General features: G+C 36.5%; 1 protein-coding gene across 4 annotated transcripts in view; it reads left to right on the plus strand.

Moving 5' to 3' along the window:
• The window catches only part of PRKCI (protein kinase C iota), a 78,762-nt gene extending 59,813 nt beyond the window's left edge, over positions 1 to 18,949 (plus strand). For 2 of the 4 annotated variants that reach the window (XM_024734067.1, XM_024734066.1), the window contains 9 exons: positions 1,034 to 1,131; positions 1,889 to 1,975; positions 3,589 to 3,724; positions 9,150 to 9,237; positions 10,249 to 10,374; positions 11,527 to 11,606; positions 13,356 to 13,445; positions 13,822 to 13,937; positions 18,086 to 18,586. In XM_024734067.1, coding sequence (XP_024589835.1) covers positions 1,034 to 1,131; positions 1,889 to 1,975; positions 3,589 to 3,724; positions 9,150 to 9,237; positions 10,249 to 10,374; positions 11,527 to 11,606; positions 13,356 to 13,445; positions 13,822 to 13,937; positions 18,086 to 18,173 — 909 coding nt within the window. In that variant the 3' untranslated portion in view covers positions 18,174 to 18,586. Of the gene's footprint in view, positions 1 to 1,033; positions 1,132 to 1,888; positions 1,976 to 3,588; positions 3,725 to 9,149; positions 9,238 to 10,248; positions 10,375 to 11,526; positions 11,607 to 13,355; positions 13,446 to 13,821; positions 13,938 to 18,085 lie in introns of all 4 variants that reach the window. The other 2 variants (XM_024734064.1, XM_024734065.1) reach the window with 2 other exon arrangements.
• The last annotated feature ends 5,251 nt before the right edge of the window (positions 18,950 to 24,200 follow it).

Below are 24,200 nucleotides of genomic sequence, written 5' to 3' on the forward strand. Positions count from 1 at the left end.
AATCTCCAAAATATATATACAGCTCATGCAGCTCAATATTAAAAAAACAAGCAACTCAATCCAAAAATGGGCAGAAGACCTAAATAGACATTTCTCCAAAGAAGACATACAGATGGCCAAGAGGCACATGAAAAGCTGCTCAACATCACTAATTATTAGAGAAATGCAAATCAAAACTACAATAAAGTATGACCTCACCCCAGTTAGAATGGGCATCATCAGAAAATCTACAAACAACAAATGCTGGAGAGGATGTGGAGAAAAGGGAGCCCTCTTGCACTGTTGGTGGGAATGTAAATTGATACAGCCACTATGGAGAACAGTATAGAGGGTCCTTAAAAAACTAAAAATAGAATTACCACATGACCCAGCAATCGCACTCCTGGCCATATATCCGGACAAAACTGTAATTCATAAAGATGCATGCACCCCTATGTTCATAGCAGCACTATTTACAATAGCCAAGACATGGAAACAGCCTAAATGTCCATCAGCAAATGAATGGATAAGGAAGATGTGGTACATATATACAATGGACTATTACTGAGCCACAACTCCTGAGCCCACACGCCACAACTCCTGAAGCCTGCACGCCTAGAGCCCGTGCTCTGCAACAAGAGAAGCCACAACAATGAGAAGCCCATGCACCACAACAAAAAGTAGCCCCTGCTCACCACAATTCGAGAAAGGCTGCGTGCAGCAATGAAGACCTAACACAGCCAGATAAATAAATAAATAAAGTTATCTGAGGATTATTAGATTTTTTAAAAATAAAAATCAAACCATATTATTATCAAGGGCAAGTACTTGAGCTTGCAAAGTTTTCTAGAGTGTTGCATAATATCGAAAGATTTACTGGTAGTATTTTCTCTTTGTATATAAATTACTATTTCATGATTATCAATGCTTTTGATATTTAGCCTAGTTTGTTAATAATTGCATTTATGGTAATAGAATTACTAAGAACAAATTTGTCATAGTTTTGATGATATCATTTCAGTTTGACATAGATTTCTTTTGTATTTTAAAATAGGATATTGACTGGGTACAGACAGAGAAGCATGTTTTTGAGCAGGCATCTAATCACCCTTTTCTTGTTGGGCTGCATTCTTGCTTCCAGACAGAAAGCAGGTAAGATTGAAAGATAATGGAATGATACCTGGGTTTTACGCATTTTGGTATATTACACAATAAGAACCCCTTTCTACAGTAATTCCTGAAGTGGAAGTCACATGGAGACAGACACAGCAGTACTATGCTTGTAATTTCCTGCTACTCATACTCCAACCAGTGATATCAATTTGACATTGGATCAGCATTAGGAAATTACCTGCTTTAGGCAAAAAAAAAAAAAAAAAAAAATAGGCAGGTCCTAATTATGGCAGTAGAAATCCAACCTTTTAAATATCACCAAGATTCTAGTTTTAGGACTAAAATGTTCCTAGAGTTTAATTAGGGGGATAGATTCTAACTTCTTTTGCCTTAAGTGACAGTTGAAAATGACTTACACATTGCACATTCTAAAACTGGGGTGGGAGTGAGAGCTCTAGATTGCAAATGGTACTATTGGCTTGGCCACAAAGTTCATTTGGGTTTTTCGTTAAGATCTTATAGAAAAACCCAAATGAACTTTTTGGCCAACCCAATACTTTAGAATAGAAGTAGCAGGTTACAAATTATCTTTCTGATTTACTTTCTTGTATCTTCTGTGATTAAACAGCTTTCTACTCCAATCACCCTTCGTTTCCACCAAATTCCTGGAATTTTTGTTAAGGGTGAATCATGTAGAATGCTCTCTATGCTGTGACTGGTCTCTATAGTTTTAAAATGCAAAGTTACACCACCTTATTTTGGATCTTGGTTTCATGTGTTCTCTCCTGTTTTTTAGATTGTTCTTTGTCATAGAGTATGTTAATGGAGGAGATCTAATGTTTCATATGCAGCGACAAAGAAAACTTCCTGAAGAACATGCCAGGTAAGTTTTTTGTTTATTGTTTGCTTGTGTTGAAGTTTGGTGGGAGGAGCTATGGGACTTTTTATATGCCAGTGGTTGAAAACAGTAGATAAATCATTTATTTTGATACGAGCTAATTCTTTATAAGTCATGTAAAGGCTAAGCTAACAGTTAAATTATATCATAATGTGATACATATTACATATATAATAATATAATTATAAGCAATTGAGAAGTATAAACAATGTTAAAGCGGAAACCTTTAGTCTACGAAACCCAATTATTTTCAAATATTTTCTCTATTCAGTATCAGCCACTAAGATAATTAATGAATTTATAAACACTTATTAATCTTATCAACTTTGCAGTAATCGCTGACAGTTTTTCATTAGAAGATTATTATTCATATATACTTGAGAGTAATAAAACAATTCCTCTTAACCTATTATGTAATCGACTGTTCTTCCATAATTATAATTTCTGAATTGTTCTGGCTTTGGCTTCCCCCCTCTGATCCCATACATGTTGATTAATAAGAGAAAAGAGTATTAAATATCATTTATTTGTTTAGTGCCCTTAATCTGATATTCTTATACAGGATTGTAAATTGTTGGAGGACTTAGGTGGGGGAGGATAAGAAGTTTAATCCATGAGTGCCATGTTTTATTTTGTTTTTTACTCATAATTAGCAGTAATTCTACCCTTTTGCACTTCACAAGAGTAATGCCAAAATGAAGCATGTGAGTTTGTATATGTATGTAACAAAGGTTAGAAATTCATTTTAAAAAATAACTTATTTAGTGGAAATCTCGCTATTCATTGATATTTCTTGTCAAAAAGAGATAATAGCTTTCAATTTTATAAGAAGGTATAAAGTGTATTAATCTGTCTCGGGGCCAAACTGCTGTTGTTGTTGTTGTTGTTTAATTTACTGTATGTTCATTATTTATGTAGGCTTTAGCAAATGGTCACCCTTCATGGCAAAAGCCACAGATGATATTTTGAATTGTGAATATAGCCGGTATTTGTTCCTTGTTTGTTCAGCTGGACTTGGGGAAAATAGTCTTGTTTTTATTGTATTAAAGTGCCCGTTCTGGTTTTATATCATCTTTGCTTTTCTAGGAACCAGAGTATAGGATAAGAGCTCAAGTTCCCTATTCTTAGAATTAAGTAGCTGGAAGGTGTGTATTATGTACCTCCAGACATGATCATGATAACATTCACCAAAGCAGCCAGAAACCAGCTAGGGTGTTTCATTTTCATTATTCAGGTCAAAAATTCTGCTTACCACCAAATTCTGCTTGCGTCCAGTTGTAGGAGTGTGGACTTTCTGAAGTCCATCCAAGGGCCCAGATTAAGAATCCCTGCTTGAGACTTTCAAATTAAACCTTATGAAAAGTATGGGTTTAATTTAGATTGGAACTTTATAATTGAGTTTAGGGCTCAGCTATCTTCAAGTGGCACTTCAATTTGTGTTTTGGTACTGTTCCTAAAAACATTGAGAGAAAAAAATCTTTTGACATGATTTTGATGTTCTGGTTTGCAGATGAGAGTAGGATTTAAATACCTTTCTGTAGGCACTTACCACAATTTAAAATTTTGAATCAAATGAGTAATTTTTCATTTTATTTTAGATTTTACTCCGCAGAAATCAGTCTAGCATTAAATTATCTTCATGAACGGGGGATAATTTATAGAGATTTGAAATTGGACAACGTGTTGCTGGACTCTGAAGGACACATTAAACTCACTGACTATGGCATGTGTAAGGTGAGGGGAAATTTCTAGTTATTCAGAAGATCTCAGCAGCTCAGGAAATTGTTTCAGTCAGATAACTTTATATTTAATGATGGGGAAATAAGTGCTACTTTGTGCTAGAATTCCAAAAAGTATCCTAAACAAAGACAAATGAGCTGATTTCCTAGCCATTTACAAAATTCCATATTTTCTGTGAGCGTTATATATGCTATAAGAGTTAAGTTCTTTTTATTTTCTGTAATTTTTTATCTTCAAAGTTGTGACACTATTGAAGAAAACTTGGAGGTAAAAACTGTCTACAAACCCACAACTGTAAAACTGCTTGCATATCACCTTCCAGTTTTTGCCATTTAATTGTGACTCTTAATGATGCGCTCAAGATTTTCCTAGGAAATCTAACATTTTTTATATATTTAAATTTAAATATCTGACATAAAATTCAATAAAGCAAAATAAGAATTTTAGTTACTCTCAGGACATGTCGTTTATTTCTTGGTGTTTTATTCTTTTTGTAACAATGTTTCATTTACGGGTCCAGTCTTTTTCCAGGAGATGTGTAGGGGGCTACTCTCCTTGTCAAAATAGCTGGGACTGAATTATCTTCACACAGTGAATTTGCCAACAAGCATGTGAATGTGTTATTTGCCTTTCCCCATTCACCTGAGGGAAGTGCCTCCAGAGCCTGGTTCTTTTTATTCAAAGAAATTTGGGCATCCTGTTTTGCCTGGAAGATATTATTAGAGAAAAATCCCTTGATCTTTTTGTTACTCTTAATGAAAAATAATAATGGTTTGTTATATATTCCCATTCTTTCCAGAGATCCTCAATCAAGTTAATCACGATCTTTGATAAATCTGAGAGGTTTTATTCAGTAGTTCTTTAAGTTGGTTGTCTTGCTTGCCTCCTTTTCTGCCTCCTTCTCCAGGAGCTATTTGGTGTTACTAGTAGGAAATAACACCAGGATTGGAACTTGTGTTCAGAGACTTAACCAACAGTACTTTGTTTCTTTTCCAACATATTTACGCCCGATGTTAAACTTTATGGGAAATAAATCTGCTGGAAATTTGAATGTTCTTATCTTATGACTTAACATCAGTATTTAAACTTACCTAATGTCTGACCTTGGGCATATATTGGATAAATTTTTTTTCCTTATAATTATTCTTTGGTAAATCTAAATCATTCAAGTTTTTTTTCATAGTTTCTCCAGGTTTAATTAATTTAATTTCTTCAGTTTCTCACTAGATACTTTTATATAAAGAATGCAGGGACTTCCCTGGTGGTCCAGCAGTTAAGACTCCACTCTCCCAGTGGAGGGCGTCCTGGTTTGATCCCTGGTCAGGGAACTAGATCCTGCATGCCACAACTAAAGATCACGTACTCGGCAATGAAGATCCTGCGTCGCCTAAATAAATAAATATTTTTTTTTAGAAAAAAGAGGGATTTCCCTGGTGTTCCAGTGGTTAAGACTTCACCTTCCAATGCAGGGGTGCAGGTTTGATCCCTGATCGGGGAGCTAAGATCCCACATGCCTTGTGGCCAAAATACCAAAACATAAAACAGAAGCAATATTGTAACAAATTCAATAAAGACTTTATAAAATGTATTTAAAAAGATTAACAAGAATGCAGAGAATAGTGATGACTGGAGGCATATGAAAACTGCAATTAACATCTTCAGAGTTATGTTTGGAATATTTTATGAACATTGATTTTTTTTTTAATTGAAAAACCAGCTATTTTGTGAATTGATGTGCCTTTAACTTTTTTATCAGCAGGGTGTGTTACAATAATATCTATGTTATGCTGTAAATAATTTAGCTGATGGGCCTATGTTCAGATATCGAGTCAAAAGGTGAATGATTTAGTATAGTTCTTTTACAAGTTAACAGACTGCATCCCTTGCCTCTGAGTCTTACCTTGAAAGTGCATGTCACTCACCATGAGACTGTATGTCAGGCCATTGCCCATAATACAAAACAACTTAAATCACATTCATATTTCTTTGTACAGGCATACTTCATTTTACTGTGCTTCACAGATATTGCGTTTTCTACAAGTTGATGTTTTTTGGCAACCCTGTGTTGTCAGATGATGGTTAGCATTTTTAAAAAATATTTATTTATTTATTATTTATTTATTTTTGGCTGCATTGGGTCTTAGTTGCAGCACACAGAATCTTTTGCTGCAGCGCGCAGGCTTCTCTCTAGTTGTGATGCATGGGCTCCAGAGCATGTGGGCTCAGTAGTTGCAGCGTGCAGACTTAGTTGCCCTGCAGCACGTGGGATCTTAGTTCCCCGACCAGGGATTGAACCCTCATCCCCTGCGTTGCGTTGGAAGGCAGATTCTTAACCACTGGACCACCAGGGGAAGTTCTTGTTAGCATTTTTTAGCAATAAAGTTTTTTTTTTTTAATTTTTATTGAAATATAGTTGATTTACAATGTTGTGTTTAAAGTATTTTTTATTTAAGGTATTCACTTTGTTTTTTAGACATAATGCTTTTGCACACTTAATAGATTACAGTGTAGTGTAAACATAATTTTTATATGCACTGGGAAACCAAAATACTCATGTGAGTCAATTTATTGTGATGTCATAAATGGGGGTCTGAAAGCAAACTGCAGTATCTCCATGTATGCCTGTATACAAAAATAACATATATATCCCTGTTAGAGATCTTTAAAAAATCCTTGGAGTCACAACATATATTACTAAATATTTCTTCTAGATGTTTGTGTTAGTGTTATATATAATAGTGTAAAATTTGAAGACAGATACATACATCACACCCAGAATATCTCTGTAGGAACACATAAGAACCTCATGACAGTGGCTGTCCCTAGGGAGCTGGAACTGGATGCGTCAGGGACAAGAATGGGAGGGAGGCTTGATTCTTAGTGTATATCTTCCCCCCCAACCTTTTTGTTTGGAATTTTGTACCATGTAATTTAACAATAGGGAAATGGTTAGATTCTAGGTACATATGTTGAGTTGGATTTGTGGTTATTAGTAATACGAAGTCTGTAATTACATGGGAAATTACATAGCTATAAAGTAAAAAAAGCAGATGCTTAATTGTATATTTAGTATTATTCAGCTTGTATTTAGACTATCTTTTTATTATTTTTAGTTTTAATTGAGGTATGGTTGATTTATAGTATTATGTAAGTTTCAGATGTACAACATAGTGATTTACGGTTTTTAAAGATTGTAGTCCATTTATAGTTATTATAAAATTGGACTATATTCCCTGTGCTGTACAATATACCCTTGTAGCTTACTTATTTTATACATAGTAGTTTGTGCCTCTTAATCTCCTACCTCTATTTTGTCCCTTCCTTCTCCCTCTACCTCTCCCCACTGGTAGCCACTAGTTTATATCTGTGAGTCTGTTTTTGTTGTTGTTACTATATTCATTTGTTTGTTTTACTTTTTAAATTCCACATATAAGTGATAGCATACAGTATTTGTCTTTCTCTGTCTGACTTATTTCAATAGCATAATAACCCTCCAAGTCTATCTATGTTGTTGTTAATGGCAAAATCTCATTCGTTTTTGTGGCTGAGTAGTATTCCAGTAGTATTTTGTCAGTGGTTTCCTTTGCTGTGCAAAAACTTTTAAGTTTAATTAGGTCCCATTTGTTTATTTTTGCTTTTGTTTCCTTTGCCTTAGAAGATAGATCAAAAATATATATATATTGGTACAATATATGTCAAAGAGTATTCTGCCTATGTTTTCTTTTAGGAGTTTTGTGGTTTCTGGTCTTATATTTAGGTCTTCAATCCATTTTGAGTTTATTTTTGTATACGGTGTGCAAAAATATTCTAATTTCATTCTTTTACATGTAGATGTCCTGTTTTTCCAGCACCACTAATTGAAGGGACTGTCTTTTCTCCATTGTATACTTTTGCTTCCTTTTTCATAGACTAATTAACCACAAGTGAATGGGCTTATTTATGGACTCTCTCTTTCTGTTCCATTGATCTATGTGTCTGTTTTTGTGCCAGTACCACACTGTTTTCATTACTGTAACTTTGTAGTATAGTCTGAAGTCAGGGAGCTTGATTCCTCCAACTCTTTTCTTTCTCAAGATTGTTTTGGCTCTTTCTCATTTAATTTCCTGTGGCGCAAGAATGGTCTGAATGATACTAGTCCTTTGAAATTTATTGAGGTTTCTTTTATGCCTTAGTATTTGGTCAGTATCCCAAATGTACTTTAAAAAGGGTATGTAATCTCTGTTTTGCATTCAAGGAATCTCTCCCTCCTTTTCTGTTTCTCCACACATACACGTAGATATACATATTCTATATGTATGTAAACTATACATATTTTTAACTCTAGCTTTTGTCCAAATCTTTCTCTGCTTACTAATTTTTTTGTTGGTATGACCTACCATTTTTTGATATAAATGTGTTAAAATTACCTGTCATAATTGGGGATTGTACTATCAGTCCAGGCTGCTATAACAAGGTACTACAGATTAGGTGGCTTAAGCAACAAACACTTATTTCTCATGGTTCTGGAGACTGGGAAGTCCAAGATGAAGGTGCTGGCAGATTTGGTGTCTGAAGGCACCCCTCCTGGTTTGCAGAAGAGTAAAGGCATTCTTCGTGGTTTGCAGATGGCTGTCTTCCCGTTGTATCCTCAAATGGTGGGGAGAGAGAAAGGGGCTAGCTCTCTTTCTCTTCTTATAAGAACATGAATCCCATCATGGGGCTCAAACCTTATGATCTAATTACCTCCCCAAAGCGCCCCCCACCACAATGCTATCACATTAGGGCTTCAGCATAAGAATATTAGGGGCATGTAAACATTCAGGCAATAGCAGGGATTGTGAAGTCCTCTTAATAATTTTGTCCATTTTTACTAGTTGCATTTTGAGGCTGTGTTGTTAGCTACATACAAGTTTGTTTTAACTTCTTGGTGATTGTTCCATTTGTTATTGTTTAGTTTCTCTATTTATACATATTAGTGTGTTTTACCTTAATTTCCTCCATCCTGTAGCTATTAAAATACAAAACCAAAAAACGTGTGCCTTAGGAGAAATGACCAGAAGGGAAACATCATAATGCCAGCAGTGGTTGTGTTAGGAGGTGGGATTTAAAGAGCTTCTTTTCTTCATAAAATATGATTCCTTTTACTCATGTAATTTAAGTTTTTCTATTATAATTTTACTTGAGTATAAATTATTTTAAGTGCAGTTTTTATCTTAATTGAACTGACTGTTTACCTACATCTAATGAGGACAGGTTTTTTTTAAGGTATTTAGTAGCAATCCATGATTTTAATAGTAAAGGCAACTGTGCTAGTGATATTTTATTTAAGCTCAATATATTACCTATAGATGCTGACCTTATATGATAGATGAAATAAAAGAGGTGAATTTAAAACAGACTTTGCATCTTATTATTTTTTTTTCTTTTTTTTTATTAAAAGGAAGGATTACGGCCAGGAGATACAACCAGCACTTTCTGTGGTACTCCTAATTACATTGCTCCTGAAATTTTACGAGGAGAAGATTATGGTAATAAATTGGTGGTATTTTGGCTATGTGCTAGAAGGGTGGTTAAATGTGGTACCAATTGCATCATAGTACACTATAGTATTTCAATACTGAGCTTATTAACATAAACTTTCTTGATCTTCTTAAAACCTACATAAAACCCCCAAATTCTGAAATCAGAGATGGTGGGACCTTGGCAGTATTTGGGGGTGCAAATTTGAATAATATTTTATTAGTAGCAAGCGCTTAAGAGTACGAGGCACTATTCTAAGCAGTTTGCATATGTTAACTGTTAATCCTCTTAATAATCCTATGAGGTGAGCACTGTTAATTCACATTTCGCAAACAAGGAAACTGATATACAGAAAGGCTAAATAACTTGCCCAAGGTCATGTAGCTAGAAGGTGGCAGAGTTGGGATTTAATCAGCCATGTGACTCCAGAGTCATAAACCTCTGGAAGATTGTTCAGATTTCCTAGGGTATTTCCCCCAGGAATCTGAAAGATGGAGGAAAGATTGCCTGCTTGCCAGGAACCAGAGGATATGTTTATCTCAAGAAAACATTTGACCCTTTGGGTTCTGGCCCTTTAATTCCAGCAGCTGTAAAGGAGGATGGGTATTTCTGATAGCTGCTCATAATCCGGTTCCAAAGTCCTTCAAGGATCTTTAGTCAGCTAGCAGAAGATCCCGTTTCAGATCAAGGAAGGTTATTCTCAAATACAATTTCATTATATCCTCAAAACAAAATATTAGATACAGGCTATGAGTCTGAATTACAGACATATTTGGGAAGCGAAACTTATGTTCCATTTTCCATATTTTATTTTTAAAGTTATCTTTTAGGTACCTCCCCTTTTTGTTAAGTGAAATATTCCTATAATCCTCGATGCCTACCATGATAGTTGTAATACATTTCGAGTTTACTTTTTAATTATGTTTATTTTTTTTATTATGTAATAAAATGAATCTCAAATTACTGACTTTTTAGAATGCAGAATGGATAATTTGTTGCTTTAAAATTTCTTTTTGAAGGTTTCAGCGTCGACTGGTGGGCTCTTGGAGTACTAATGTTTGAGATGATGGCAGGAAGGTCTCCATTTGATATTGTTGGGAGCTCTGATAACCCTGATCAAAACACAGAGGATTATCTTTTTCAAGGTAATTTGCAGTGTTTTACAGAGATTCACTGTGAATAATCTATTCTAGAGCATGAATGAGGATGGCTCAAGTTATTACTTTGAGTAAGAAAGAGGAGAATAATCTGGACAATATAGTCCTTAACACGTGAGGCTTTGAGTTTGTTTTTATTGTTGTTTTGATCTATCCTTCCTACCTCTTAGTCTGTTCACATTTGCCAGTTACCTTCTCATACTCAAAATCATAACAAAGAGGTTCCTTCAGATTGTACATCACAGAGATTGGAGGAAAGAATTGTGTAGCTGGAGAGGACAGTCTTTTCACCTGGACCACAAGGCTGAATGCATAAGTCCAACAGAAATATGGGGAAAAAGTAGAGTACCAAGAAGATAAGAGGGATCAAAAGGTGAAGAAAAAAGCCCCACAATTGGAAATACAAAGAATTGAACAGAACGGAAACAAGCAGACAAGCGCAAGGACCCCTCCCCAACCAACACACAGTCCAAAGAAGTGCGAAGACTGCCATAAAATTCTACATTTCATAATTAAGGCCGTCACAGGAAATGAATGGATATTTCATGTCATAGGAAATCCAGCTGACTGTGGAATATATGGAAAGACGTTCAACCTCACTGCTAATTAGGGATGTGCACGTGAAAATATTAATGAGCTACCATTTTCTACCTACACATTTGGCAAAAACTTTAAAGTCTGATAATACTAGTGCTGGTGAGGATATGGAGCAACTGGAACTCTGGTGGCAGGAGTGAAAATGGACAAAACAGCTTTGGAGAATAATTTGGCAACGTCTAATAAAATCGAATTTAGTAATACGTGCCACACATTTTACAGATACTAACTCATTTAAACCTCATAACACCCCAGTGAATCAGGTATTATTTTTATTCCAATTTTACAGATGAGGAAAGTAAGGTAAGGTAGTCAAAGAATAAAACATATGCATATAATGATAAAAACTGTTCAGAGTAGATAGAGGCTGTCTCTGAGAAGGAAGGAGAGGAATGGGACTGGGAAAGTACACAGGACGCTTAGGTAGTGTATGTAATGTCTTTGTTTTTTTCTGCTAGAATTCCTTAAATACCTCATAATAAAAATATAAAGATTAAAGCCCTGTAAAAGTTAAATATAATGCCGTAAATTTTATCTTTCTAGTTATTTTGGAAAAACAAATTCGCATACCACGTTCTTTGTCTGTAAAAGCCGCAAGTGTCCTGAAGAGCTTCCTCAACAAGGTATAAATTGTGTATAAAATCTCTAGTGATTTATCTCTATACAAATGAAGCTGGTAAGGAGAGGTTCAGGCAACGTAAAATTCCAAAACATCAGAGTATGTAATTTTTCAGTTAGATCTGGAGCTTGTCTCTTCAGCAAAGAGTAGGTTGACAGAATTAGATCCTGAGGTGAGGTGTTCTTTCCATTTTGCCAATATAATTTACCCCCAGCTTTATATTACATATGGTGTTTTTAATGTAAATGAAAAATACCATGTACTCAGGGAAAAATTGCATCTCTGGGGATAGCCTCAATTGTACTTTCAGCTCTGTTTTTCAGTTTTCTTTAGATTATTATTCATAGAATGTCTTAACGTATTGAGCACTTAGTGCAGTAGTGTTCCCTACAGATTCTCATATCACAACCCTATAATTAGATAATATTCAGAAGAAATGAAATGCTATCATTGGCGATTTAAAAAATCTGAACATCTGAAAATTCTGTTGTTTGTTGCAGTTGGTAGGCTAGAAGAGTTTTAGGATCTATCTAAGATTACGATTCTGAACTATCTTTACTCATAACACTTCTAACACCAAATGTGTAGGTTTTTTCCACACCAACCAATTTTCCAATTCTTACGTTAAAATCTTATTTTAAATAAATGGTAGGTAGAAAGTAGGCTGATATGCATTTATTTATTTAAAGAGCCCTCTCTCTACCACCAATCTTCTACTTCTTTTTTTTTTAATATATAAATTTTATTTATTTTTTAATTTTTGGCTGTGTTGGGTCTTCATTGCTGCGTGGGCTTTTCCCTGGTTGCAGCGAATGGGGGCTACTCTTCGTTGCAGTGCATGGGCTTCTCATTGCGGTGGCTTCTCTTGTTGCAGAGCACGGGCTCTAGGAGCACGGGCCTCAGTAGTTGTGGCTTGCGGGCTCAGTAGTTGTGGCGCAAGGGCTTAGTTGCTCCATGGCATGTGGAATCTTCCCAGACCAGGTCTCAAACCCGTGTCCCCTGCAGTGGCAGGCGGATTCTTAACCACTGCGCCACCAGGGAAGCCCTGCATGTATTTTCTAAGATAAATAGATAAGATAATGATGAATTTTAATAAAATAAGAAATTCAAGCCTGTTATAAATGAGTATTTTATGTGAGGAAAGATTTAAACTGGAAACCTAAGCTTTAACACAGTGAAAAGTGAAGGTGAGAAGTGTCAATATGCGAAACAAAATGCCTTTTACTGCAAAGAGAAATGGGAACATGTTCTCATTCGTGATAATTTTATAAGTTGCAGGCCGCTTCTCAGTCCATTGATTCAAATAATGGTTGTATTGTTGAGCTATACACAGATTATGGTTGTTGTAATTGGGCATAGGGCTTTTAAATTGAGCTAAAAAACAAACTTGTGAAGTTTGGGGGTTTGCATATTTTGACTATCGCTCTAACCCATGTGAAAGAAAGAGCTGGATGCTGCCCAGTTGATTCTGCTGTTCTTTTTCCTCCCATTTTTCTTTAGCAGGGTGTGGCGACATCTCTCCACTTGAATTACAAGGATAGCTGGAGAGAGAGCCATGAAGAAATCTTACTTGTCACAAACTTCAGATGCTCATTTGAGTATCTAGTGTTGCACTTTCTAGAAAAGAAAGGTAGACCATTCTGAGTTCAGACATAAAGGTATCATATAATAGACACAAAACACAGGTCACAAAGATGATTTATTCTAAAGCAGGATATTCACCCAGTTCTTGAAACATTTCTTTCCACCATAGGACCCAAAGGAACGATTGGGTTGTCATCCTCAAACAGGATTTGCTGATATTCAGGGACACCCATTCTTCCGAAATGTTGATTGGGATATGGTATGTAAATTGGACTGTTTAATATATTAGGTTTCATTATTTTCTTGGGCCAAAATTTATTAACTTAAAAGAATATTGAAAAACTAGTATATCACAGCTTAAATAATTTAAAACCACTGTCTTCGGTGCTTTTAAAAAAGCTTTTGAAACAGTAAAAGCTTAGAACATTAATTTAATGGAGCAGGTTGTAATATTATTGAGGCCTGCATCAATGTTCAGATTTGTAAATTATTTCCATCATTGTGAATATTGTAGAACAATGCCTAGGGACTCATTTTAATAAGACTGGGAAATATCTGAGGACAGAGGAGAAATGTAGAGGTGGAATATTTCTAAGAATGCAGGCTTGAGCTGTCATCCACTATGTCTTTTCTAGATGGAGCAAAAGCAGGTGGTACCTCCCTTTAAACCAAATATTTCTGGGGAATTTGGTTTGGACAACTTTGATTCTCAGTTTACTAATGAACCTGTCCAGCTCACTCCAGATGATGAGTAAGTAGTTCTATAGACTGAAAATATTTTTAAAGTTCTTCGGAAGTCCCATTTTTAATGGCTACACAGTGTTTCATTATCAGATTATGCTGTATTTTATCTAATCGTTCAGTTATGGGATGTTTGAATTACACAATTATAAAAACAGTAATTGTCATTTTCTTCTTTGCTTTACGTGTATTATCTCTAATTCTCACAACAACCTTGTAAACCTAGTTGTCATCATCTTCGTTTTACAGATGAGGAAACCAAGGCTCAGAGAGGTTAAGCAAAGTTATGCAGCTATGAGGTGGCAGAGCCAGGATTCAAACCCAAGTCTGACTAAGGCCTGTGCTCTTTCCACTCCACTGCACTGTTTCCCATTTTGTTGATGACCATCTTTGAGTTCCTGAGTATTACCTTAAGATAGATTCCTAGACGGGGCATTAGGTCAAAGGGTGCAAAATTTTTAAAGCTCTTGATATGTATTGCCAAATTACTTTTTTAAAAGATTACATCAACATATCAAGTCCAGGCAGCAGTGATCTGACATACTTTTTGTGTTTATGTTGTATCTTTTAAAGTTTAGAATAACTTGGGGATATTTGATCCTTCACCTGTCATTACAGATTCATTCTCTCATCTCATAAAGACCTTTCTGCTTGGCAGTCACTTTACTTTTACATCTTGTTAGTTCTTATCACGTTCCTCACCGCAGCTGTTCTAAACTATCTCTACATTTTAGAAGCCTTCAGTCCTACCCCTGCCTTCATCACTCTAAATGCATTAACCTTGCCTTGAGTTGACTGCCAGGATTGAGACCTCTCTGCTGTGAGCTTGCTCCCTTTCCAGCTGTCACCAGACCACCTTGCATCTCAGAATTGCTCTCTAACTCTTCCCAAGCTTTTGCTTCTTCCCGGTTCTTGGAAGGCAAGGGGTACTCTCCCCTTTTCCTCCAGGGTTCCTTTTTGTCAGTTATCTCCACTACTCTACCTTCCTTAACGTCTCTTTTCCAGCTTCTTTCCCTCTACTTATAAACATGTTCAAATGTCCTAATTTTTTCCACTTTTTTGAACCACCACATTTTTTTCTCATTTTCCTTTCATCTTCGAGCTTTTTCAAAAATAGTTAATAGATGCTTATGGTAAAAGAAAAATAAATAAGCACCATCTCTATTCAATTCCTTCAGAGTAGTCAACATTGATTATCTTACACTTTCTTGCTGCCAACACTTTAACCTCTTACAATTTAACCCGCTTTTTCACCTGTTGAAGGTTGAATTGACTTCTTAATTTCTCAATTTTAAAGCTTTTTTTTTTTTAGCTTTTTAAAATTTTATTCATTTATTTATTTTATTTTTGGCTGTGTTGGGTCTTCGTTTGTGTGTGAGGGCTTTCTCTAGTTGCGGCGAGCGGGGGCCACTCTTCATCATGGTGCACAGGCCTCTCACTGTCGTGGCCTCTCTTGTTGCGGAGCACAAGCTCCAGACGCGCAGGCTCAGTAGTTGTGGCTCACGGGCTTAGTTGCTCCGCGGCATGTGGGATCTTCCCAGACCAGGGCCCGAACCCGTGTCCCTGCATTGGCAGGCAGATTCTCAACCACTGCGCCACCAGGGAAGCCCTAAAGCATTTTTTGATCTACCCCCATCTCCTCCGATGTCAGTAAAGCGTCTGGCACTCATGGCCTGCTTTAGTTGGCACTGCCTACCCTCTTTCTGCGTCATCTCTTTAACCACTTGTCATCTTATTTTCCCTGTCCCCTTGAGACTAGGGTGCTCCGTGGTTCTGTTCATGACTGCTTTCTCTTTGCCATATGCAGTTTGTACCTTGGAGTTTTCAGCCAACCTCGTAGCATGGATACGAGCTATTAAATGACTCCCGGCTAAATTGGCAAACCATTCTTGAGCAAAAGGCACTATGCTAAGTACTGCACATTCAAAGACGATCAGGGCATAGGCCAATCTCTCCGAAAGCTTACTGGCTACTAGAGGAGGGAGAGGTGTACCCAAATCATTATTTCTGGCAGCACTGTGTATTAGAAAGAGCACTGGATTTAACCAAAAGATAGGAATTTGAATCCCAGCGCCACCTCTTACCAGCTGGGTACATTGCATAACTTCACTGAGCCTGTGTCTTCTGATATTGCCTGCCTCCCAAGGTGCTGTGAAGAATAAATGAGCGGTGGTTTCTAAAGCTCCTAGCCCCTGCCCTGATCTCTCTCCTGAGCTGCATTTCCCTCTACTAGTTTAAACATCTCTCCTAGCGTGTCAGATACGCACCTCAAACATACGAAGTCTGAATTGTTCTCACTCGGGTTCTTGTTTTTATTTACCCTTTTCTGCTGGTTGTACCACCGTGCAGTCCTGCATTCGGATTCAAGAGCTGAGTCAGTGGTTGTTGACTCTCACTTTTCCTTACCAAACTATGTAATACCTTCAGCAGCCAAGTCCTCGTCTCTTTTTGCTTTACTTCATCGCCTGTGTCGTTTCCATTCCCACTGCCATAAGCCCAGCCCAGCTCTCTCAGATCATAAGTAGAATATCATGCCATCCTAATTGGCTCCCTCTTTACTTTGCAGCCTATTCAGTACACTCAGGAAGTACCACTCCAGTTCTTTAACTCCTTTCATCAGAAACCTTCAGTAACTCCTACATTGCCTAGCAGAAAAAGTCTATCCCCTTGGTTAGTAATTAAGGCCTCCCACCATCTGCTTCAGCCTGACTTTCTAGCCATATCTCTCACTATACTCTAACAGAAACGCTGCGTTCTCATCAAGCTCAGTTACTCACCATTCCCTGATAGCATACTGTTAACATTTCCTCTCTATTGCTCCTTCCTTTTCACCTATTGAAATCTTCCCCATCTTTCAGAGCTACCTCAGATGTAACCAGACCTTTGATGGATCAAGGTGGACCTACTTAGTGTAAACATCACTGGCGTCTTTGAGCTAGCCACTACCTTCCTTCCAACGTCCTCTGCCACTTAACACCCTTCTATTCCTGTGCTCTAACTCTAATAAATTACTGACATTCCCCAGACCTACCATAATCTTTCATAATTCCATTCAGTAAGTGTGGAATGATGCTGCCTTTCTTGATTTCTCCAAGTAGAAGTCACCTTTTTCTTTAGAACTGTGGTTAGAGTAGAACTTAGCTTGTCGTGTAGGACACTTAGCAGGTACTGCTTTCTGTTATGTGAAGTACCTACCTTCCTTCTCTTCTTGAAGGAAGAGACTCTGTCCTGTGTAACGTGGTGCTCTGCAGTATGGTACGAACATTTTTTTTTTTTTAAACATAATTCCTCCGTCATTTTGTTTATTTATTTATTTATGGCTGTGTTGGGTCTTTGTTTCTGTGCGAGGGCTTTCTCTAATTGCGGCAGGCGGGGGGCCACTCTTCATCGCGGTGCGCGGGCCTCTCACTATCGCGGCCTCTCCCGTTGCGGAGCACAGGCTCCGGACGTGCAGGCTCAGTAGTTGTGGCTCACGGGCCCAGTTGCTCTGCGGCATGTGGGATCCTCTCAGACCAGGGCTCAAACCCGTGTCCCCTGCATCAGCAGGCAGACTCTCAACCACTGCGCCACCAGGGAAGCCCCGGTACGAACATTTAAGTAGTAAAATATTTGATTGAAATACTCTTGTGAATTAAGCTAGGAGCCCAGTGTAGCAGAATGCCAGCCTCTCTGCTCCCTGTGACCCACTGCCTCCCTGTGGTGGCCCTTCCTCCTTCCGGGTCTCTCAGTGTTCTTCTTCCTCTTGTCTTTCATTTTGGTTAACTTCCGCTCGGCCTTCTCTTCACCATCTTCCATCTGGCTGTTGAGGTGGCTACTACACTGTACCCTAATACAGACCTGGATGTTAAATCATGAATGTCGTTGAGGTCAGAAGTTAAGATTACCTAGGATTATGACAATTTGTACCTTGTTTATTCCCAGTCTTCAGTTTTGGACTACTTTTTGGTTCTAAACTTGCTCGTGGGATTATTAGTCTTTTTTGATTTTCAACATTCCTGATTCTTCTAGAAAATGTTTTGCGGTTAATCTAAAAACTTGTAGATTTTCCCCCTATCACTTATATAAATTAGCCTTATTTTTAATTTTTTAATCTCCTTTTTCCATTTAAGTAAAAAATCAAAGAAATCTTGATGATGAAAATTATTTTTCTTTCAACAGTGACATTGTGAGGAAGATCGATCAGTCTGAATTTGAAGGTTTTGAGTACATTAATCCTCTTTTGATGTCTGCAGAAGAATGTGTCTGATCCTCCTTTCTCAACTATGCATTTTGCTTGTGTTGCCATTTAGTGCATGGATAAACTTGTTACCAGCCTGGATGCAAAGAACCATTTTATATTTTTCACCTGCAAGAAAAGCACTCAGTATATTCTATTGTTGACTGTAAGAGTCAATTATTACATCTAAGTTTAACTATGGGAAAAAAATGAAACTACTTTGCAGACAATCATGTCAAAATTTAGTTACACTGGTAATCCAGCAACCTACTGATGAATAACAAAGTTGTCTTTTTTGTTTAAAGGAAGTACTGACTAAAAAGATTATCTGTTGCATCAAGGCACATGGTGGGATTACATCATAAGCCTCCCCTGATTTTTGTCATACTCATGAAGTCATTTAAGTGTTGAATTTTGGAATAAAAGAGTAATGCGAAATACAACTTGTTATATTACCTATTACTTTCTGAGTTCTATGTGTTTAAAAATTCAGCTGTAAATTTTATCATTGCTTTAGCAAATTAAATTATTGATTTCTAAGGCAACAATTATAAATTGGTAATAAAAGATGTTGCTTGCTTAGAATGAGGGAATACAGATTCTCCTTGAGGAAAATAGGCACATTTTATCAAGAATCAGATTCCAAATCATTAGCTGTTTTTGAAAAACTGATTCAAGTGATTTCTTTAGTATGTTACGGGGTTAGTGTCTGAGCTTGTCCCTGTAGTGGGAACTTTAACTGGAGTGTTAATAAATATAGTTCAAAGAACCCAGGATGCAGTTAGATGGAACACTTCTCAGTATATAAAAAGGAAAAAATAGAAACTTAAAATAGATACAGAAAAGTGCAATGGTAATATTTATTTCTTATTGGACAGTAAATCTCACAGTCGCTTTTTGTGATTTGAATTAAATAATAAGGAAGCATTCACTTGCTACCAAATGTAAAAGCATTCCATTATCCTGTGGACACAGAATGTATATTATTTTTTCCTTGTAAGTCAGTATACAGGAAAATAATTTATCTTCCAAATAGTGTCTGAACCATGCTTGTTTCTTCCCCAAACCACATTATCCATACTTTCGGATCCTTTTTGTGGAGTCTTCAATGAAACACAAGAAAAAATAATAAAGTAAACATGAATAAATCTTCAGGATATGCACGTACACTCACACTTATCACAGTTCCAGCTCCATAAGTGAGTTTTTGTTAAGTAGGCAACACATGTAATCAGAGTAGAATACATTTCAGGGGCAGAGTTCTTCAGATTATTTTTTATTAATATTAGTGTTTAACAATTTATTATTTAAAGGGATGCCAATGATAGCATCCTTCTGTTGTTTATTTTTAACTTTTTTTATGAAAAGGGACTTAAAAAATAACCATGATCATTTAAATTGCTTATAATTGTCCAATCTTAGTAAAATATAACTTTTAGGAAAGCTATCTAGTCTTAAATTTAGAATGATTTAAAATATGTAGGCATTTATTAAATTACCTCTTTTTGGGGGGCACGGGGATGCTGCATTTCATTTGAAATGTAATTTTTCCAAAGTTTCTGGCCATGTACTCTCTTTTCTTTGAATAGCTATGTCTGAAAGCAATGAAAACCTCCAAGGAAATGTTTATATAATTTACATGTTTATTTAAGAGGTATGTATGTTTCTCTTAAGACCTGAAACTTGTTTGAAAACAAAAAGCAATATTCACTTCAAATCATAAATTTATGGAAATTTTTGACATATCAGAAATATGTTTATCATCTTGCTTTTAAGTGGTACTGTTTCCCTTAGGGCATTCGTTCTCAAGTTTTAGAATGTGGACTAATCACATAGTGTGTTTAATATGCACATTACTGGGCCTGCCTTAGAATTCTGTTGGGTCTTTGGATCTCATTTTGAGAAACATTTTTTTTTTTTTTTTTTTGTGGTACACGGGGCTCTCACTGCTGTGGCCTCTCCCGTTGCGGAGCACAGGCTCCGGATGCGCAGGCTCAGCGGCCATGGCTCACGGGCCCAGCCACTCCGCGGCGGACAGGGGCACGAACCCGTGTCCCCTGCATCGGCAGGTGGACTCTCAACCACTGCGCCACCAGGGAAGCCTGAGAAACATTTTTTTGAGTTTTTCTTTTAGTTTGTCCTTAGTTACATATTAGAGTATTCATGATAAAACATTTTGAGAAGGGGTGCACAGTTACTATCTTATCTACAATTTTAAGTAAGTTTTGAGTAAATGACTTCTTCAAGTTAGATATCTTCTAAAAAAAAATCCATCAGTTTTCTATCAATGTTACAAATGATGAAACATTTTTCTGTGATGAGGTTTTAACCATTATTCAGGGTGGCCTTTTTTTAAATATTTTTTTTAAAAAAAACTAATAAGATTTACTGTGTATATTTTATACAGAATTGAATTACAAATATGTTTTAAATTGTATTCTGCTTTTTGTAGTCCTTATGTGCCATGCCAATTCTTTTTATATTACATAGAAGTTGTTTCAGATTACTCACCAGGGGACTAAGGCAGTTGACAGAATGGTTGGAATTTTGGTGTTCTAAGAAAAAATTTATTTTGTATAAGCATGTATGTGGTCAGATCATTCTATGTGTATGCAGCCTGAAATGCATATCAGGTATTATGCTTGTTTGGTACCTGTACATTTACTTTTAAAATTTTGTTTTGTTTTGATTTTTGTCATGTAGAATACTGCCTTGGTATAATGTGATCTGTATTTGTACCTTTTTTTTTTTACTTTCAAATCTTTAAATAAAATGTTTAATACTCATCAAGATTGGAACATGTTTAATATGTAGCATACCAGAGTTTTGTGAAAGAACAAAGGCATATCAAAATTTGTTCAAGAAGAAAAATGAAAATTTTAGAGTTTGGAATTTTGCTGTACTTAAAGCAACACTGGTAGTTCTGATGCCATATTGTAGACATCTACTTATAAAATATTGTTCAGTGTATTTTTTTTTTTTTTTTTTTGGCGGTACGCGGGCCTCTCGCTGTTGTGGCCTCTCCCGTTGCGGAGCACAGGCTCCGGACGTGCAGGCTCAGCGGCCATGGCTCACGGGCTCCGGACGCGCAGGCTCAGCGGCCATGGCTCACGGGCCTAGCCACTCCATGGCATGTGGGATCTTCCCGGGCCGGGGCACGAACCCGGGTCCCCTGCATCAGCAGGCGGACCCCCAACCACTGAACCACCAGGGAAGCCCTGTTCAGTGTATTTTTAAACTCACCCCTCTATATCTCTTATGTTGGAAAACAAATTAGTAAAATATCAGCTGAAGAGAGAGCATTTTAACTAGTTTTAAAACTGAACCAAATTTAAACAGATGCAGAACAGTATGTTCTACAGTGATGTATTATAGAGTTCCAGAACTTCTCCTTTCTCAATTGTAGCTAGTGTCCGTATATAAACAGGCATGAGCCTGGTATCCCACACTTACAAACCTCTTTACCATTACTTAAGCCTTTCCTTTCCTTTCCAAGGAGAATGCAATCTTAAGTGCTTTTACTTTTTTCTTAATTGCCTTGTCAGAGAGCTAGAGCCTGTATATTAAAACCACCAAAGACTGATCTCCTGTGTCTTCTCTATTATTTTATCCTAATATCCCCTGTACCAAATCATAAATTTGGTTGTTTTCTTTGTGTTAATAAAATCCCAAAACAGAATCCAAAGAGGAGTTTGAAGCTTTAGGGAAATTTTGCATTCAATATGGCAACCAGTTTCTCCCTGAGAGAGAAAGTCAATCTCCAATCTTTAAAATCCAACAGGTTGGTTTCTGGATAACACCCAACAGCAAGTCATTTGGTATATGTGATGGTCTCCCTTCATGGATTTACCCTCCTATCCAGTAGGACTTAAGGTATCAGTTAAGACCCAGATAGTCTGAGTAGTTTGTATCCAAAGTTTATTGTCCCAGAATGTTCATGGTGCTAAATAAGGCTAATAAAAAGACAGAATCTCTGCCCTTGATATTCAAGATAGAGAACGGACATACTCAGAAAGATGATTGTCTCCACAGGAAATAGTCCAGTGATAAGAGCCAAATAAATGCAGAAAAATATACATGATGTGGCCATGTTAGGTTACAGGTTTACCAGTGAAACTTGTATGCATTTTACTTGATATTCATATATAATTGATCCATGCTATACGTTTTTTTAGATTTATGGTAGATTGCAAAAAGCTTTAAGAATTCATATGTACATAATAAAATCTTAGATATTTCTATATACACACACACGCACACACACAGTATATACTATACTAGATATACTATATATAAGGTTAATATATAAGATTGTTTTTGGCTTTTCTGCTCAGAAATATGAATTGGAATTTACATGGACATGGGAGAGAAAATTATCAGATGCTCCTGCTTAGATTAGATTTTGTACAGTTCATCTCTGAAATTTATAATTAAGAGGAACCCAGCTCAGAATTTGAGAGTGATTTTTGGCTTGAAATGTGGCAGTGCAGTTCACCTTTATGTAGCAATTTGTGCCTTACTGGCATTAACACTGTATTTTTACTCCAATTACTATTTTTAACATTTTTACTGAAGAAAATGGAATTACAATTCTTCTAAGGATTAAGTGGCTGTTCCGTGTGATCTTTTACAGGCTATCCACAAGTTCAACTCCATGCCAGATGTGTTCACTAGACTTGAGAGAGCTTTAGCTCAAGTTTTTATTGACAGTTAACAGGTCAGAGACAAATCCTCATTGTGTAAGAAAGGACCCTTTGCTGGTAGAGGCGGGGCTCTTTTACCAGGAAAATTTTTTTCAAGCAAAATTTTTTTCTAAGGTAAATTTCTAAGTAAAATTTTCTCGAAGTTGTGCCATGTCACCAGATTTAAACCTTCCATGATGTAAACTGTCTGCAACGTGGGTGGTTATACTTCGTGACTTTTTACGTTATTCATAGTATATTTACTATGAAGTAAGTGAAAATATTTTTCTAAGGTAAATTTCTAAGTAAAATTTTTTTCTAGGCACTCTTGATTTTTATTTAAAAGTTAGATTTTTAAATTTAAAGATCATGAAAGTATGTGCACTTGTGCGTCATTTGAAAGTTTACTCAATTTGAAACAATATTTTAATGAAGAAATCTGAATCTATGTTAATGAGGATACTTTGCTACATTATTATTCCCTTCTTTAAGTTTAAATTTTTATTTCATACGTTTATTGAAGGCTATGTAATGTGTCCAGTACTATGCTGATCCTACAGGATTTGGAAAAGTTTTATTGTAAGGAATTTTTTTATGATACAAGGAATAAATTCATTCCAGAAAAGTTGGCTTAGGTTTAAAAGAAAAAAAGTCGGTGTGTGTGTTATCCTTTGAGGTAGGGGATATTTCCTATGATTAAAATAAAAATTAACATTCTCCCCCAAGTAGTGAGGTCTGAAAAATGTGGAAATGGGAGATAGCAACGTATATGGTTCTGTCTCAGAATGGTGATTCCATCCACTTCATCACCACCAGGGGCCAGTCTCTTGCTGTAATGAAGGTCAGACTTACCAGCACTTTCGCCCTCTGGAGAAGGCAGTATATTCTCTACAAGCCGGTTACCAAGAGGTTCCAGGATTTCATCAGTGCTTATCATGTGTGTTTTGAATTTACAGTTATCTGGGAGTCTGGCAAATTGTCATAGAACTGCTTTGCCTTCTTTGACTCTTCAGGGTGTTAGACCTTCCATATTTATTCAAAACAAATTAGGACCTACTATGTGCCGGGCACTGGGGATAGATATATCAAGCAAGCGTCTAGTCATGTCACACTTCATGCAGTCTGGGCAGTTTTCCATCTGTGAAGGATACTTTTAGCTGAAAATAAAACCAGGGCTGATTTTGGTCACTTAACTATAGAAGAATTCAATTAAAACAAAATGCAAGACATTGCCCACATGCTTTAGTTGTGGAACTTTCTATATCAGTTATTGCATGGTATCACAGGTTTAACCCATGAATGTTTGTAGACCCTCAGAGTATCCATTAAAAACATGATTTCAGGCAAGTTTTGACTGTGTTGCTATTTAACAAAC

The sequence above is a fragment of the Neophocaena asiaeorientalis genome, unplaced genomic scaffold (assembly GCF_003031525.2).
Source record: "Neophocaena asiaeorientalis asiaeorientalis breed wild unplaced genomic scaffold, Neophocaena_asiaeorientalis_V1.1 scaffold280, whole genome shotgun sequence".
Lineage (NCBI taxonomy): Eukaryota > Metazoa > Chordata > Mammalia > Artiodactyla > Phocoenidae > Neophocaena > Neophocaena asiaeorientalis.